The 20,001-nt window shown below is 38.6% G+C and overlaps 1 protein-coding gene and 1 long non-coding RNA gene across 3 annotated transcripts; both read left to right on the top strand.

Moving 5' to 3' along the window:
• Positions 1-3,094: 3,094 nt before the first annotated feature.
• Positions 3,095-3,679, top strand: LOC131006430 (uncharacterized). Its single transcript, XM_057933599.1, has one exon. It carries the CDS (start codon positions 3,095-3,097, stop codon positions 3,677-3,679), a length of 585 nt encoding a protein of 194 aa, XP_057789582.1.
• An 11,477-nt stretch (positions 3,680-15,156) lies between these two features.
• Positions 15,157-18,674, top strand: LOC131007190 (uncharacterized). 2 transcript variants are annotated; one of them, XR_009095950.1, is made up of 3 exons: positions 15,157-15,745; positions 17,848-17,907; positions 18,413-18,674. It is a non-coding gene; the product is annotated as an uncharacterized LOC131007190 (long non-coding RNA). The 2 variants fall into 2 exon arrangements; XR_009095949.1 differs by lacking the exon at positions 17,848-17,907.
• The last annotated feature ends 1,327 nt before the right edge of the window (positions 18,675-20,001 follow it).

Below are 20,001 nucleotides of genomic sequence, written 5' to 3'. Positions count from 1 at the left end.
ATCATTTCTACTTGAACTTATTACTACTTCATCTTGATTAACTTTCATTTGAAGTCTAGTCGTTATGGTAGGCTCGTTTGTAAATTACCCAAGTGATTATATATATATATATATATATATATATATATATATCACTAGTTTGTTGTTATTAATGTTGGTTACTTAGCAAATCCCCTTAAATTTCTGTTTCTTATTGTTCACCCTAAGTCATAACCCCGGTTAACCCGTCATTGGGATAGTGGGCTGTGACAGAGTGGTATCAGAGCAGTTCGTTTGCTCTGGCCCTAGAAACCTTATTATATAAAAAAAAAGTCTAGTTTGATTCACTAGACATATGTGGGATCATACGACACCGCTCAACACTCCATTGCATCGTGCTCAATCAAGGAAAAAGGTAACTGCAATTACAACGTTTTAAAGATGTTATTGTTCTAAACTGTTTCATGAAGATGTTTATGTAAAGAGCATGCTATGATGAAATGTTGAATGTTTTGCCTTTCATTAAAATGTTGAATGTTTTGCCTTTCATGGCATATCATTGCAGTTATGATGATATAATAAGAAGGATGATAGAGAATTGACACATGCTTTCCCCAGAAAACATAGATTGCTATAAGTTGCATGATCACGATTCTAAAAGAACATAGACTACTGGATTAGTAGGATATCTCTACAATCTAGATTCTTGAAGTGATGATTTAGAAGAATGATAGAGAACTTAGAGCATTTCAACTTCCACAAGAAAACAATGGTTCTTTTGAACTACAAAGAGAAATGAAAAGACATGTACGCGTTGAAGGAAAAGCACGGAATGATGATACAAGATGAATTCAAGGCAAACGTTGCATCAAGGGTTTAAGCATAAGTCTCTACATTCGAATGTTTACCCACGATGGAACATCGAATCGACTTATGTTACACGATAGATTATAAAAAAAAGGCGTGAATTGATTGTCTGCGGGTTATATATATATTTGTGACATACATGGGAAATGGGATCCGAGTCCACTAGAATAGAAGACCTTAAAAATAAGTTTAGTTGTCTTAATGAAACTTATGTTTTGTTATGCGTAGTATGTTCATAACCTTGTACCTTTAAGAGTTTTACGTCTACTTACGTATAAGAAGACTCAGACTTGCCCTTATCTATTAAAGATAGTTAAGTTCAGGCTTATTCCGATGGTTAGGAGAGCTCCGTGTTTGACCCCAGCAGAGACTACCCGGGCATATCAGGATTTTAGTATAGCTTTTGACGACGACATAAGAGTTGTTATAGCTCAGTATACACGCCTTTGGACTGTTGCTCATGTCTTTAGGACTACAAGTTATATAAGAAAATATGGTTCGACTGTCTGTATGTAGACCTTGGGGAATAAGAGTCTAGTTCAATAGGACTAGAACCTTAAGTTTGAGCTTTAAGCTGCCACTACGAACTTGAGTTTTATTATGAATAGTTGTCCACGGCTTTCTAAGTTCGGGATGATGTTTTCCGTGTGACTGGGAGGTGATGATGTTGGACCTGGCCAGTCCACATGATCCAGATCTCAGTAGACGTCTTTTGAGTTTATAAACTCCTGTATTTCAACTTCAGTTTAAAAATCAGATGGGTTCTCACTCTAGGTCATTTTGTTCGACCTGGTAGTTACTCTCTTCTACCCTCTGGTTATTTATTTGAGTCTCTTGAACAAATTTTCCGCAACACTTTATTATGACATCATTTGAGATTTGAGCTTTTGCAACTTTTGAATTGCCCTAGTAGACTCTTTTGAGGTATACAACTTAGAAGTGTTAGTATATTGACTTAGTAAGTCACCCAAACTATAGCTTGGTAAACTGTCCATCAGTTTGTGTCTAAAATTAGTTGATATTAGTTCTTCTCCTATGATTATTATCAACCATACATTTTGTTAGCAATTTAGAGTACAAACCGTAATGTAGGGTTTCAGTACAAGGACTTGAGTTGTTTTGTCTATGATGATTTTACGATTGAATCCTTACACATGTAATATGTGGCAAGGAGTGTGTTGATTATCGCTTTTCTCCTGAAAATAGAATGTCGTGTAGACGAGGAACTAGAAACAAGGTGGGGACAGAAATGAACCATTACGAAAGGTTGAGGAACTTTTTCTCGAGTAAAGCTTGTTTTATTTATTAAAACCAAGAATCTAGTTGAGGGTAAACTCTAGATTAAGACGATGAAGAGAACCTTTGATTTTCCTTGTACCGCACGAAAATGACTCATGTGTCGCATTCCAGTTGACTAGATCTACAGATTTTGGTGGGAGGCCAAAAGAAAGGTAATGACTCCTCAATAGTTGGCAAATTTGCCTTGGGAAGACTTTAAGACGGAAATATATGACAAGTACATTCCAAAAAGCTACCGCAAGAAAAAGAAAACTGAATTATACAACCTAAAGCAAAACAAGATGTCTGTAACAGAGTATGATCGTGTTTTCTACGACATGTCCCGCTATGCTCCACAACAGGTGGATACTGATGAAAGGATATCGGAGAAGTTTTGTTCTGGTCTTAGACACGAGATTAAAATGGCACTCGCCAGTCACGGTGATCTTACTTACTCTGAGGCGCTCAGCAGAGCTCTGGATGTCGAGGCAGCTATGCCCGAGGATCGCCCGACATAAACTCAACTCAAGAGCAAATGATCGAGGAAAAAGGTAATAAAAAGGAAACAACAACAATAGATACTACTATGATAGTCAAAATGACAAAAAAACTTGGTAGGAAACATAGTGCCCAAAGGCAGGGGCAAGGACGTTAAATGAACGTAGTACCTGCTAAGGATAATCAGGGCCAGCTTGGGACACCTTTATAGCCGAGTTTTCCAAGTCATATTATGGTGTATGTTTGGATGGTAATAATACCTGCTTTAAATATAATCAGAAGGGTCATTTTGCTAAAGATTGCAAAGTGAGGCCACAAGGAGAAATGTAAAGATAGAATCAACTCGGGTCAAACTCAACCTTTTAGGATCATTCTAGGCCAACAACTATTATATCCACCACAACTCCCTTAAGTTAGAACCTATGCCGTGCACAAGATTAAACAAGGAAGCAACCAAGGAAACCTGATAAGTATGGATACGCTACTCAGCACGCCTGTTATACTTTTGTTCGACACGAGTACTTCACATTCTTTCATTTCAAGTGCATGCGTCGACACTCTAGAACTCAAACAGGAAAGTGCTAATCAGGATATGAGAATTTCTTCACCAATAGGAGGGGTGACGACAGTTACACACGTTTGCTCGAACTTAGATTTGAACATAAGATCACTTAAGGTTGTAGTGAACAACTTGCATGTTATACCAATATGGGACGTGGACGTAATCCTAGGAATGGATTGGCTAGCAGAGAACTATGCCACGATTTTATGCAAAGAACGAGAGATCTCATTCAAATATCCAGGGAAAGACGCTTTGAGTTTTCACGGGATAAGTATGGATAGGAACATACCAATCATTTCAGCCCTACAAGCGAGAAAGAAGATGAACAAGAAAGACTGCCGAGCTTTTCTTGTGTACCTAGACGGAGAAGCTGGAACAGAAAGAGCAATCGAAGATGTGAAAGTTGTACGAGAATACAATGACGTTTTTCCAGATAACTTGCCAGGACTACCACCAAATAGGCAAGTGGAATTTACCATTGAATTGGAACCATGATCAGCACCAGTTTCAAAAGCACCCTACAGGATGGCTCCAAAGGAATTGGAGGAGCTAAAGATCCAATTACAGGAATTATTGGACCTAGGTTTCATCGGATCTAGTGTATCTCCATGGGGAGCGCCAGTTTTGTTTGTCAAGAAGAAAGACGGCGCTTTGAGAATGTGCATCGATTACAGAGAGCTGAATAAGCTAACGCTCAAGAATAAATATCCTTTGACAAGGATAGACGATTTGTTTGATCAACTCAAGGGCGCGAGCGGGTTTTCAAAAATCGATTTGAAGTCTGGGTATCATCAGTTAAAGGCTACATGAAGATATACCCAAAGCGGCTTTCCGAACAAGATATGGCCACTATGAGTTTGTAGTTGTGCCTTTCGGATTAACAAATGCGCCAGCTGTATTCATGGACCTCATGAATAGAGTATTCCACCCTTACTTAGACAAGTTTGTCTTAGTATTCATAGATGACGTCCTCATCTATTCCAAGAACGAAGAGGAACATCAAGAGCACTTAAGGACTACCTTGCAAACACTAAGGGATGAACGACTTTACGCCAAATTCAGCAAGTGTGAGTTTTGGCTTAAAGAAGTTACTTTTCGGGACACATCGTGTCATCAGAAGGAATCAAAGTAGACCCCGCTAAGGTGGAAGCGGTGCAAGGATGGAGGTCACAAACAACTCCAAATGAGATAAGAAGTTTCTTAGGATTGGCTGGCTACTATCGAAGATTCATTGAAGGATTTTCAAAAATAGCAAGACCAATGGCGCAGTTACTTAGGAAAGGAATCAAGTATACTTGGACTGATGAAGTGCGAGAGGAGTTTTCAGCAGCTCAAAGACATGTTAACTACTGCACCAGTGCTAGCAGTTCCAGAACCAGACAGGGAATATGTGATCTACACGGATGCGTCGAAAAATAGATTAGGTTGTGTGTTAATGCAAGAGGGAAAGGTGATAGCATATGCATCAACTTAGACCACATGAACTGAATTATCCAACCTATGATTTAGAATTAGCTGCAGTGGTGCATGCACTGAAAATCTGGAGACATCACCTATACGGAGTTAGGTGTGAGATATTCACCGATCATAAAAGCCTGAAATACTTTTTTCGAGCAAATGGATCTGAACATGAGACAAAGAAGATAGCTCGAACTAATAAAGGATTATGATTGTGGTATTAACTACCACCCAGACAAGGCCAATGTAGTAGCCGATGCATTGAGTCGTAAAGTCTCGTCTAAGTTAGGATACTTTCTCAAGAGGGAAGATGAACTCATTAAAAAAAAAAAAAAAAAACTTTGACAAGATGAGGATAGAAGTGATTAAACCACCTAATACAATAGCGAGTGTTGTTGCGACAATAACCAGTTTGAGAAAAATGGTGGTAGAAACACAAAGGAATGACGAAAAAATGAAGAAGCTACGAGGAAGAATAAGGATAAGAAGTTTCAAGAATTACAACGACGAATCAGATAATGCTATCTTCTTTGAAGGGAAGATATGCATGTCCATGACAATAAACTTAAGAATAAGATAAAGACATGGCACCCATATACTGTCACCAGAAAGTACTAAGATGTATTAAGATCTAGAAAAATTCTAGTTAGGAGGAATGAAACGAGATGTAACCTCATTTGTTGAAATATGTCTTGCGTGATAGCAAGTGAAGGTTTTACAACATATCATATTGTTACTTTGAGTCTTGGAGCTCATAAAGTCAAGCTTAATGTCGTGCTTGGGACAAACTGAACCCTTAACGAACCAATGAATTTCGTTGTTGAGATGGATTTTTTTTTTCGAATCCGTCAGACTTAAGCAAAGGTTGTCACGAAAGGGGACAGTCAATGCCCACATGACTCGAGATTCCTTCGATGAATGAATAAAAGTTTATAACGGCGTTTTAGGCTGACTGCCTACATGCTCGAAATGGTTGGTCTCCTTACAAACTGTTTAAGTTGCCTTAAGAATGCTCTAGAGATATTAGTCATTATAGTTCATCTTAAACGACATAGAAATTACTAATAAGGTATGTTGGGGACGACCGAGCTAAACCGGGGTGAAAGCTGATAACATGTTTTTGCCACTCATTGTGAGACATATAATACCAGTTATCAATCGACTATCGATAGGTTGGCAAATGAGGCGTTATACCTGAGGAAATATAGATCACCACCTTGTTAGGATGAAATGGCGAGATGATTGAGATCGTCCGTCAAATCAGAAAAATGAATCAAGGAAACCCAGGATAGACAGAAGTCATATGCTGACAAACGCCGAAAGGACCTACAGTTTGAGGATGGAGAGAAAGTTTTTTTTTTTTTTTTTTTTTTTTTTTTTTTCAGAAGGTTTCTCCATCAAGAGGAATCGTTAGATTTGGTGTAAAGGGTAAACCTAAACCCCGTTTTATAGGACCCTATGAAATCCTAGAAAGGGTGGGCCCGGTAGCGTACAGGCTGGCGTTGCCGCCAAGTCTTGAGAATGTGCATAATGTGTTTCATGTGTTGCAGTTAAGGAAATATGTTTATGATCCAAAACACGTGATCCAAAAGGACGACGTTATCCTTAGCCCAGATATGAGCTATGAAGAGAGACCCGAATCTATTCTAGATCGGAAAGTTCAAGTACTAAGGAATAAGTCGATATCCTTAGTAAAAGTCATTTGGAAGCACCATGATCAAGAAGAGGCGACATGGGAACTCGAGTCTAGCATGAAGAAGAAGTACTCAGAATTATTTCCTGAGGTACAAATTTCGGGACGAAATTTCTTTTAAGGGGGATAGTATGTCATATCCCGGCTTTTAATCACTGATTAAAGGCTTAATTATTGGTAATTAGGGTTCAGCATCCATTAATAAAATACGAACTTATATGAATTTGATGATTTATATATGTGATAATTTATTTTTATTTTTATTTTCAATGGACGATGCACTCAAAATATATATTTTGAGTCCATTAATTTTTTTTATGAGGATTTAACATTAGAGTGTTAGATATGGATTTTTATTAATTGTGAAGTGAGCCTATGTGGTTATTTAATTTAGCATTCAAGCATTTTCACGAGTTTTTAATTAGCCAACCCTGAAGAATTTTTACAGTTTCGATAGTTTTATCCTGAGGAATTTTATTTGTCAAATCAACAAACCTCAACTACCCATACCCCTATGATATCCATCAGCCACCCTACTTACCTACTACAGCCCAATTCCAGCTCCCAAAAGTCAGGCTATCAATCCCAACTTTTCTACCAAATCAAATGCAGATCCTAACTTTTCTACCAAATCAAATGCGCCATATTAGTTTGACATTTCCCACAACTCAAAGCTCTCTCTTTTATACCAAGCAAAACACCACCGAACAAGGTAAGCTGTGAACTTTGATTTCCTTCCATAGTCCATCTTTTAGATTTCAAAGAAAGCAATATGTGAGATCCTTTTTCATGCTCCACAACCTCAACGGAAAGCTCTCAATGTTTCATCTACAAGTCACTCTGCCCATTTTAGCTCTATTCACGGTTAGCACCCCAAATTCAGTAAAGCATTTTTTTTTCCAGTATTCAAATCTCTAATGGATAGCAGGCAACAATTTTGCTCTTATGTTATATTCACATATGGATTGAAAGACTTTTGAACAAATGACAATTTCATTACAAAATACATATGCATACAACCTGTTCTTGTATATACATATATGTAAAGCATGTTTATGAAGAAAGAAAAGAAAAGGTTGAGTCTTGAACTGTTTTGTTGTGTGGATTGAGGGCCGGTGATGTTGTCTCTATCGTGAGTGTGAAGTCGGAGATGGAAGGGAGCGACGGTGGTGGCGGGAGCTGCTACTGTTCGGCCTAGAGAGGGAGGGACGCGGCGGTCGGCGGCGGTTCATCACTGCTGTCCGTTCGGCGCGTAGAAAGAAAGAAGGAGCAGGCGGCGGCGCACCGCGGTGGGGCGTTTGCTGTCCTGTTTCCGGCGGCGGCGCGGCTTACGCCATGTCCGTGCGCGTGTGAGAGCATGAGAGATGAGGGCGTGCGTTGTGGGGGTTGCAGAGGGCTGCTGCTGTTCGTCTGTCAAGGAGTCGGCGGACGGCGGTGGTGGCCGTCTGTTTTGCTCGCTGGAGACCGGAGAGGGTGGCGGCCGTGGCTCCGCCGCGGTTGCTGGAGAACAGAGGGAGAACAAAGGCTGAGGGGCGAAGGTCTTGCCGGAAAGTAAAGGGAGGCGGCGGTGATACTTTTCGCCGTTGTCAAGGTGAGGCGTCGCGGCGTCTTTGTCGCCGTTGTCTGCCGGAGAGAGAGAGTGAGACCAGCGTGCTGTGTGTGTGTTTTGGGAGAAGAGAGAGAGACGAGAATGAAGGGGGAGGGGCGCAGCTTAGGTAGAAGAAGGGGGGAAGAAAAGAAGAAGGGTTTGGGCTAGGGTGTTTGAGGTTGGGCCGGGTGTTGGGCCAATTTTAATAAGTATTTGGGCTTGTTTTTATAGGGCCATGTTCTATTTATTTATAATGGGCTTATTTCATTTAAAAGTTTTGGGCATTTGTTAATTTTTAAATGTTTGGGCCTTGATTAAAAAAAAATATATATATATAATGGACCTAATTTATCTAATTAATTTGGGCTTGTATTTATTTAAATCATTTGAGCTCTTATTTATCTAATTTAAATTGAGCTTGATTAATTGATTAATTTAATTACATATGAACCTTTAAATTAATTATTTAAATGGAGTTCATTTATTTCAAGTATTTTTATAAGTGGACTTTAAAATAAAATATTTTTGAGTTAAACTCTTATTTAATGAATTCTTTTCAAAAGGCTTATTAATATGGTTTATTTGAAAAAGATTAAATTGTTTTAAGTATGAGAAAGCATGATCTATGATGACATAATTTGTTTATGTAATATTATATGATTGTTATTAAATGACGGAATATCTGACTTGATGGCATGAGTAGAATGAGTTATGGTTGATGCGCATGTTGATATTCGAATAAATAGTTTCGAACCTAAATGTTAGTTATGTGATAAATGTTTTGAGTTTAAGGTTTTGAACGAGACGAGACAAGATTAATATGGATGCTAGAACCCTAAAATCATTAAAGGAGATAGTTTAGTTTAGAGATCAACCTCCATCTTTCACGACTTCTTCTCGAAACTTATCGATTCTTCGTCAATAAAGGTTCAGGCGGGAAGTGATAGCTAAAGAGGGAAGTAACTCTACGCCCGTTGTGGGAACGAATAAGGTGGGCATTACTTTTACTATACGTATATAGAGATCCCCTGCGTGTCGTAGGCCTCTTATACGAATGAATGCATGAGATGATTTAACTGTTAATTTCAGTTTTATATATCTATCAAACGAGTTTAATGCTACCTTTGAACAAGTTATTTCGTTACAAATCTTTGAACTGGAAAATATTACAACTGTTGTCTTGTCATAAAATGTTTAAATTTTAGTATGATATCTATCTGCTTTGGCTTTGCCAATGATGCAATCGAATTCGGATCCTGAGCAGTTGATAGCTATCCTGCCAGGACTAGTGTACACCAGTGACCGTGAGTCATCTAGCGGGTTGGCCGGTCAAGTGACCGTGAGAGGTGGCCACCTCTCCGGCACAAAGTTCCAGATATGATAGATTACAAGAGAACTTAGTCTGCAGATGAACTTTAAGAGTCACAAATGAATTTAGTAAGCTTGGGCCTTTTTTTTTAGCGAAAAACTCCCTTGCTGTACTGTTTATGATGGCATGACAATTTACAGTTTTGAAGCATGTATTTTTATACCTAGGCATACGTGCCCACTGAGTATTTTTATACTCAGCCCTGCATGTATTTCTAAATGTGCAGGTTGAGCAGGCGATGGAATGGATCGGTGTTGAGCGGATTTTCCTTTTTATGGTTATGTAATGAAACCTTGAGTATGCATCTCCATATGCATAACTCACACGTTTTTCCGCTGCAAATACTCTGACTTATTTATCATTTCTACTTGAACTTATTACTACTTCATCTTGATTAACTTTCATTTGAAGTCTAGTCGTTATGGTAGGCTCGTTTGTAAATTACCCAAGTGATTATATATATATATATATATATATATATATATATATATATATCACTAGTTTGTTGTTATTAATGTTGGTTACTTAGCAAATCCCCTTAAATTTCTGTTTCTTATTGTTCACCCTAAGTCATAACCCCGGTTAACCCGTCATTGGGATAGTGGGCTGTGACAAACCCAAGGGTCAAGCACGTAATGCATACAGACAATCTCTTGTGCATTTAGTAGGACCTTATTTGTGTATTTCAAAAACGATGATCATTTCGATGCTTTTGTATGCCACTATGTTGGCTTAGTTATTTTGACTAGTATTAGTACGGAAACGCTGGTTAATAGGGCATTTTGGAACTGAGATCTTTCATGATGAATTTGCAAGATAGCCAGTTCATCATGTATAATGCTTGAATAGATCACCATATTTAGATTCAAATGTTGATGAAATAGTCCTCATTGATACTAATTTCCCATGTCTATGTAGCGACCCTATCAGTCTTTCGCGGCAAGTCGAACCGCTATGTTTTATTTATATGTTCGCTTAAGTTTTAGCAGGAGCAGAACTCGATGAGTTAAGGAGTAACTATAGAAACGATAGTATGTCCTTATTGCATTTTAATGCGCTGATAACTTGTATTTTTACTCATTAGAATGCCACCAAGACGAGGGCGTCCGAGAGGAGGGGGAAGGATTCCCCGTAATGATGAGAGAGGCCCAGAAGCAGGGCCAGAACCTGAATTAGTTCAACCACCTGTTCAGCCAGAACGGCGGATTGAGGAATTATTCTTGCGACAGAACCCACCTACCTTCAACGGGACAGGAGACCCGGCAGAAGCTGAGACTTGGGTTCACGCTATTGAACGCATTTTCAACTTCCTGCGTTGCACCGACCAAGAACGCCTGACTTGTATGTCCTTTCAGTTGACTGGGTCAGCTGATTTCTGGTGGGAAGCAAGGATGAAAACGATGACAGCAGAGCAGTTAGAAAACCTGACTTGGGAACAATTCAAAGCCGGTATATATGACAAGTATATACCCAAGAGCTACCGCAAGAAAAAGGAGGCTGAATTTTACAATCTGAAACAAGGAAAGATGTCGGTAACTCAATACGACAGGATGTTCTGCGATATGTCTAGATATGCATCGGAACAAGTTGACACAGATGAGAAGATGGCTGAAAAGTTTTATGCCGGTCTGAGGCACGAGATTAGGATGGCTTTGGCAAGCCACGGAGGATTGTCTTACACTGAGTCGCTCAGCCGAGCGTTAGACATTGAGGCAGCCATGCCAGGAGAAAGACTTGCAATTATACCTGCGCCAGCACCTCCACATGATCAAAATTATAATCAGAATTTCAAAGGAAAGAGGAGATGGGACAACAGTAACCCGAACCAAGGCGAGAAGAGGCCATGGCAAGGACGGGTCTTCCAGTCACAAGGTTATGGAAGCCAGGGCGCACCGAAACAGATGGGAAATAACCAACAAAGAGCCCCACATTGTCCCAAATGTAACAAAAGTCATATGGGAATTTGTAAGGCCGGCAGTGATAGTTGCTATATCTGCAACCAGAAGGGGCACTATGCAAATCGGTGCCCGAATAAGCAACATGGAACGAGTTTAAGGCCAAACCCACCTATCCAGGCTCCGCATCTGCGAGCAATCCAAGCTCTGCCCCAACCATACCCAAGGCAGCAACCACAGTATCAGCAGCCACAGCAGCACCAACAGCTACAGTACCAACCACAACCTCAACAACCGTATCAGCAACAGGCCCGCCAACAACAGCAGCGACAACAGAAACAACATGAAAAGCCTCGTCATGCTAGAGTCTATGCTATGAGGCAGAAACAGCCCGAGAACAACCAGGGAAACCTAGCAGGTATGGGCATGCTACTCAATACTCCTGTTGTACTTCTATTTGATACGGGCGCATCGCATACTTTCATTTCAAGTACATGTGTTGACACATTAAAATTTAAAATGGAAAGAGCTGACCAGAAGTTGAGTATATCATCACCTATAGGAGGGATGACGACAGTAGATCATGTGTGCTTGAACCTAGAACTGAACATAGGGTCACTCAAGATTGTAGTGAACAACTCCTATGTTATACCGATGGGAGATGTGGACATAATCCTAGGAATGGACTGGCTAGTCGAGAACTATGCCACCATCCTTTGTAACGAAAGACGGATATCGTTTCGACCCCCAGGAAGGGAGCCGTCACATTTCCACAGAATTAGTATGGGAAGAAGAAAAATGATCATCTCCGCCCTGCAAGCAACGAAAATGATGAAGAAAGGATACCCAGCTTACCTCGTATACTTGCACGGAGAATTTGGTACTGAAAAGAGTATAGAAGATGTAGAAATTGTACGGGACTTTTCAGATGTATTTCTAGAGATTCTGCCAGGACCACCACCGGACAGACCAATTGAGTTTACCATTGATTTGGAGCCCGGGGCAGCTCCCATTTCGAAGGCACCATACCGAATGGCTCCTAAAGAGTTGGAAGAACTCAAGATACAACTGCAAGAACTTTTAGAACTTGGATTCATTAGGCCAAGTGTATCACCTTGGGGTGCACCCGTACTTTTTGTGAAGAAAAAGGATGGCACATTGCGAATGTGTATAGACTATAGAGAACTGAACAAAGTGACACTAAAGAACAAATATCCTTTACCAAGGATAGATGACCTCTTCGACCAGCTCAAGGGAGCAAGCGTGTTCTCGGAGATTGATTTGCGATCTGGTTATCACCAGCTGAAGATTCGACCAGAAGACGTACCTAAGACGGCATTTCGAACTAGGTATGGCCACTACGAATTTGTAGTTGTGCCATTCGGGCTAACCAATGCGCCAGCTGTGTTCATGGACCTCATGAATCGAGTGTTTCATCCGTACTTAGACAAATTTGTCTTGGTGTTTATAGATGACATCCTGATCTACTCGAAGAACGAGAAAGACCATGAGGAACATCTGAGAATTGTCCTAGAAACGTTGAGGACGGAGCGCCTTTATGCCAAATTCATCAAGTGTGAGTTTTGGCTCAGCGAAGTCACGTTTTTAGGACATATTGTATCATCAGAAGGGATTAAAGTGGACCCTGAAAAAGTGCAAGCGGTGCGTGAATGGAGATCGCCTACTAACCCTAATGAGATAAGAAGTTTCTTAGGATTGGCAGGTTACTATCGGAGGTTTATGGAAGGATTTTCCAAAATTGCAAGGCCAATGACGCAACTACTCAGGAAGGGAATAAAATTTTCTTGGACAGAGGAGTGCGAGAAGAGCTTCCAAGAACTCAAGGAAAAGTTGACTACGGCACCAGTGTTAGCCGTCCCAACAGCTGATAAGGAATACGTGATCTACACAGACGAGTCCAAAAATGGACTTGGTTGCGTGCTGATGCAAGAAGGAAGAGTGATAGCATATGCGTCACGATAGCTTAGGCCACATGAACTGAATTACCCGACTCATGATCTGGAGTTAGCTGCAGTGGTGCATGCGCTGAAGATTTGGAGACACCACCTATATGGAGTTAGGTGTGAAATATTCACAGACCACAAAAGTCTGAAATACTTTTTCGAGCAAAAGGACCTTAATATGAGACAAAGGAGATGGCTCGAACTAGTGAAAGATTATGACTGTGGTATTAACTACCACCCAGGCAAGGCCAACGTAGTGGCTGATGCATTGAGTCGTAAGACTCAATCTAAATTGGGAGCTCTCATCACTCGAGAGACGGTGCTCATAAGGAAATTTAGCAAAATGAGCATAGAAGTGGTTAAACCACCAGGGACGATAGCAAGCGTTGTGGCAACGGTACCTAACTTGAGGAAGACGATCGTAGAAGCACAAAGAAAAGACGGGAAGATGGAAAAACTACGGGAAACAGTAAGGAAAGGAGGCGTCAAGAATTATCAAGAAGCATCAGATAATGCTATCCTCTTTGAGGGAAGGATATGCATCCCCCACGATGATGAGCTTAAGGATAAAATCATGAGTGAGGCTCACGATACCCTTATACTGCCCACCCAGGGAGTACTAAGATGTATCAGGACCTAAAGAAACACTTTTAGTGGGAAGGCATGAAGAGAGACATAGCGTCATTTGTGGAGAAATGCCTGGCATGCCAACAGGTGAAGGCCTTACACCAAAGGCCATATGGAAAACTACAATCGTTGGAAATTCCAGAATGGAAGTGGGAGCACATCGCAATGGATTTTGTGACCAGTTTGCCCAAAACAAAGAGAGGAAACACTGCCATTTGGGTAATAGTGGATCGACTCACAAAATGTGCTCATTTTATACCAATACCGATCACACACGGGTCAGACAAGCTAGCTCAGTTGTATGTTCGAGAGATTGTACGCTTACACGGTGTACCCGTGTCAATCACATCAGATCGAGACTCGAAGTTCACATCTAGATTTTGGATGAGCTTACAGAAGGAGTTAGGCACGAGGCTAAATTTCAGCACCGCCTTCCACCCGCAGACAGATGGGCAGTCTGAAAGGACAATTCAGACCCTTGAAGATATGTTGAGAACAGTGGTGTTAGACAGAGGTGGAAGTTGGGAAGCAGTGCTGCCGTTGATTGAATTTGCCTATAATAACAGTTACCAGGCAACTATCGATATGGCACCATATGAGGCATTGTATGGAAGAAAATGTAGATCACCGCTTTATTGGGATGAAGTGGGTGAGAGAAAAGTTTTAGGACCAGACATGGTCAATGAGATGGTTGAGATAGTCCGCCAGATCAGAGGGCGAATAAAAGAGGCACAAGATAGACAGAAATCTTACGCTGATGCACGTCGAACTGAGTTATGTTTTGAAATAGGAGACAAGGTCTTCCTAAAGGTATCTCCTACCAAGGGGATAACTAGGTTTGGTGTCAAGGGAAAACTTAGGCCCCGATTCGTAGGACCTTATGAGATTTTGGAGAGAATAGGCCCAGTAGCCTATAGGTTGGCGTTACCGCCAAGCTTTGGAAACGTTCACAATGTTTTCCACGTATCACAACTCAGGAAATACGTTTTCGATCCAAAGCACATAATCCACCAAGAAGAGATGATCCTTTGTCCAGACTTGAGCTATGAAGAAAGACCAGAGGCCATTCTAGATCGAAAAGTACAACAACTCAGGAATAAGGCAATCACATCAGTGAAAGTCTTATGGAGACACCACGAACAAGAGGAAGCAACGTGGGAGCTTGAAGACAAAATGAAGGAGAAATACCCCGAACTGTTTTAGAAGAAATATGCAAATTTCGGGACGAAATTTTTGTTAAGAGGGGTAGTATGTAGTGACCCGCTCTTTTATATATTTTAAATCTAGTAATGAGTGTTTATTTTTGTTCATCAGTGAATGAAAACGGTTTTTATCCTAATATGAATTAAGCTTATGATCCTGAATTTATATTGTTAAAGCAGTTAATGATATTATTTCAGAGTTATAACTGACTTAGCAAAGTCACGTTATTTATTTAAGCAAGATGAAATTAGATTTTATCTTTATTCAAGTCGTGATTTATTTCTGACTCGTGAGTTAATTAAATCTGCGGATTTAATTTAAATATTAGAACAACAAACGAATTAAATCTACGGATTTAATTTAGATTCATTTTATAATTTATCGATTTAAGCGAGAAATCACATGTCGAAATACGAGATTTATTTAAATAAACAGTATCAAGCATATACGAGCACACGATCCATCTTACAGTTACAGAATCACCGAGACAGAGAAAATACATCAATAATTCTCCTCTACATTTTTTTTCCTTTCTTTTTCTTCTCTTTTTCTTTCCATTAATTTTGTTCCCCACTCCATTTTACCACTAAATCTACTTTTTGACTTTCACCACCATTTTCCCCACCACTTTCACCACCAACTCAATTATGCAACAACACATATTGTTCCAGCCATCAAGTCTTTTCTTCCCTCACCAAAACGTGTAGAAGAAGTTGAGAAAGGGAGAGAGAGTTTCCTCCAACTCCAAATTGTAACTTGAAGAGGTATATACTAAGCTTCTTTATTTTGAATTCAGTTGCATATCATCCAAACGGTTCCCAAAAATTCTCAAATTAATTGTGTATCATCTTTCATACATTTTCTATATTTTGGTAAAATTTCAGAATATTTAGAGCTCGCATGATTTATTTATGAATTTGTAAACATCACTGCCCATCTGGAATACATTTTTGGTAAACAATCTTTGGGAGATCATAAGTAAAGTTTCAATCGGTGAAAACCTTTGAAACTTGAATATGTCACTCTAGACTCCCGTATCTTCCTTTTGACATCGGCCTCACCATTTTTGAGTAAGGGAAACAACCGGTATAAATTCTTGAAATCTAGTTCTTATTCCATGTACCATCCAGTAGATTTTACAAACCTACGACTTTGAGGTGGAAAAGGCCGACTTAAATATTTGATTCTCAAGCCTATCTTTCTACTGAATATTCACTGACATGTTGGGAACTTACTTGTTCAGTTTTAGAATTTTTGGTGAAGCTTAAAGTGGTTTTTCCGATTTATGTTCTGAATCTGCCAAACTTGAACTCTTTTTGTGCACTGAACTTTAGATAGTCATATCTTCTAAACCATGAAGGTTCTTAGAGTAAATCCAACTGGAGAGTGTTATGATCTCTCCCTAGTTTCCAGATTGACCTTTGGGGTTCCCAGTGGAGTTTTGTAAAGGGAGATATGAATTTTTAAAGAAAGCCCACTGACTTGGTTGTAATCTGGAAATATGAAATTTACAGATTTTTGCTTGTTAAATACCCATCTTTGAGAGGGCATATCTTGCTCGTTTGAATTGTTTTTCATTCGATTCAAATTGGAGAATGATCCTTGAAATGTCTAGTTTCCAGAATGTCTTTTGGAGCCTCATTTGGAGATCCGAGGTAGATTTGGTGTCTGTTGTAAAACAACCCCTTAAGAGCTCAAGTTGTTGAATTATTTTCTATGTATCAAAGTTTATTTTAAAGGATGTTTCGTGAAAGATTTAGTATATGTGCGTAACAAGTTTGGGACTATTTATTTTAAATGAGGTCCGTTCTTTATTTAAATTAGGATGGACTTTTAATGAATATTTTTGGGATTAAACTATTATTTCTTGATTTATATAAATTATTTTTAAGGACTTATAAATATGAATTTCGTAGGCCTACTGACCTACTGTGATCGACGGTTTGTCGATGTCTAACAGCTTTGAAAATTTTATAGAAAGTCCCTACATGAGTCTTGAGTACCCTGGTAAAATTTCAAGCCATTCCAACTTCGTATGATACTTCTTTAAAATGCAAAACCTAAACTGCACATTACTACTGAGAATTTCAGAGAACAGAGAAAAGAGTCATTTATTTCAGTAGCTTCCTGGCTGATCTAGCTTTCCAACTTTTTATGGTATTAACCTTATTGTGTTATTTAGATATCCACCAAAGTTGAGCCCAGTTTGACAACGTTTACTATTTTTCAAAAATACAAGTTTTCGATTGTTCAAAACTGCCGAACATGGTAGATCGTGGTAAAAACGTCATATCTCTCAAACCACTTGGAGTTTTCGACTCTATTGTTTTTTATATGAAACTAGACTCGAAGATCTTTCTTTCGGTATGAGTCTCGAGTCCAGGAGATGTCGGAGTCAGAACAGATTAAATTTTGAAGTTGAGTCAGTGTAAAAGCAGAGCATGTTTTGATGATGTTTGATTGTGATTCTTATGTGCCTTATGTTGAGCCTTTTTATTTTATTTTATTTTTTTTTAATTTTATAACATTAATTGTTCTTATTTATTAAGCCCGATTAATTATGAGATTATAAAGCGAATAAGTTGAAGTATTTATTTTCTATTGACTACGAGGAACGGGGTTTATTTAATTGACGGATTAGAACACCCGATGAGAACGGATTGATTATGATAATCTATCCGACCTCATGTGACGAGCCTTATTTAAATTATTTTATTTCGACAATTAGGATTTATAATAGAATTTCCCAGATTATTATCTCATAATAATAATTATCGGAATATGAGTCATGCATAGTTAAATTACGCATTCTCATTAATTGAGGATTTTATTCGAGCAGTATCTTATTTATATTCTCGTAATAAAGGTCAAACACGAGATTAATAATCAGTCAAGGAGCTACTGTACCACAGAAAATTTCTATCAGGTGGGCATTACTTTCATATATATCAAATGAGTTTAAATGTTACGTTCAAGCAAGTTATTTCACGACTAAATTAATTGAAGTTATTTCAAATATTGTCTTGCCATAAAATGTTTAAATTTCAGTATGATATCTATCTGATGTGACTTTAATCATGTAATCGAATTCGGGTCTTAAGCAGTTGATAGCTATCCTGCCAGGGCTAGTGTACACCAGTGACCGTGAGTCATCTAGCGGGTTGGCCGGTCAAGTGACCGTGAGAGGTGGCCACCTCTCCGGCACAAAGTTCCAGATATGATAGATTACAAGAGAACTTAGTCTGCAGACGAACTTTAAGAATCACAAATGAATTTAGTAAGCTTGGGCCTTTTAGCGAAAAACTCCCTTGCTGTACTGTTTATGATGGCATGACAATTTACAGTTTTGAAGCATGTATTTTTATAATTAGGCATACGTGTCCACTGAGTACTTTTGTACTCAAGCCCTGCATATATTTCTAAATGTGCAGGTTGAGCAGCTGCCGATGGTGATGAAGTGACGAGCGGGATTCTTTTGTCTTATTATGTATTAATGAACTCTAGGGTTACATGTCTTCATACATGTAATCAGAACCTTATTCCGCTGCGTACTCAGAAGTTTTATGTTATTTTGGATAAGTCGGAGTTATCCGAACTTGTTAGTTATTTGAGTCTATACGACAAAAACTCTGTTATATTATAGATATCCATGTTGTTAACAATGATGAAATACGATCCTTTCTTGTTTGATTATTCCCCTTTCTACCCCGCTTCTAATCTCCCTCCATTAGCCACGATTTCCCGGCTTAATTATCCTTAATTAGGACCGGTCGTGACAGCTATGCTCTTTGACAAGATGATTGAGATGATCGGTTGTTTTTGTGTTGACATTAAGATGTCACAAAATCATTAAAAATATCTACTAAGATTAGGAGGATTTGATTACCACTAAATATGGAAAAAAAACGTATATAATATATAAGCAATTGACAATCATATCCTTTAACATATTATATGCTGCAGAATTGGATGTTAAATATGGACCATTGGATTTATTAATATGGAGGGTCAAGATTACTTATTTCTTCTTTCTTACATTTAGGCCTTCTTCATTGAACCTTGGCCTATATATATATATATATATATTCGCGTTCAATGAAAACCACTAAATATTCAAAGAACATAAACCAAATCTCAACCGTTGATTTTATATAATCTAACGGTCAGCATTTATTCACGCCGTGTTCAACTAATTATTCTTTGTTGAACAGATACAGGGTCGAATCTCACAACCCCCAAAAAATTAGCATTTATTCACGCCATGTTCAACAGATTTGATGAATGTTCAACGAAATTACTGATATGTTCAACGGATTTGATGAACGTTCATCAAATCCGTTGAACATTGCGTGAATAAATGTTGATTTTTTGGGGGTTGTGGGATTCGACCCTATATATGTTCAACAAAAAAAATCGTTGAACATGACGTGAATAAATACTGACCGTTAGATTAAATAAGATCAACGGCTGAAATTTGGTCTCTGTTCTTTGAATGTTTAGTGATCTCCATTGAACTCTTCCCTATATATATATATATATATATATATATAGGGTGTGGTTCTAGAGAGAACTACATTATTTGTGAGAACGTGAGAACCATCAAATCTAATACATTCACTGTAAAAATTAATGCATTCGCTGTTAAAATTAATGCATTCAAAAAAATAAAAAAAATTGCTTCCTTCAGGATTCGAACCCAGGATCTGCATTCATCCACCAAGATGATACATCCACCATAGATCTTGATGATCGAATGGCTGAAAATGGTTCTCCGTTCTTTTTTTATTTATGGTTCTTTCTTGAACCTCTCCCTATATATATATATATATATATATATATATATATATATATATATATATATTATATATATATAGAGAATGGATCCGTGGAGAATCACAAATATTTTAAGAATAGAGAATAATTGTTATCCGTGCGATTAGGCATATCCAACGGTTTACATAAATCTGCTTTTTTAGATTATTAAATATATGGAAGGATTGTGTAATTACTTATTTTATTT

This window comes from Salvia miltiorrhiza, chromosome 1 (assembly GCF_028751815.1).
Source record: "Salvia miltiorrhiza cultivar Shanhuang (shh) chromosome 1, IMPLAD_Smil_shh, whole genome shotgun sequence".
NCBI classification, from domain to species: domain Eukaryota; kingdom Viridiplantae; phylum Streptophyta; class Magnoliopsida; order Lamiales; family Lamiaceae; genus Salvia; species Salvia miltiorrhiza.
Note: the sequence above shows the minus strand (reverse complement) of the source record. Positions and strands in the feature narration are given on the sequence as shown.

What these genes read in the sequence shown, in the direction of transcription:
- LOC131006430 (XM_057933599.1), top strand. Translation starts at nt 3,095, where the DNA reads ATGGATACGCTACTCAGCACGCCTGTTATACTTTTGTTCGACACGAGT.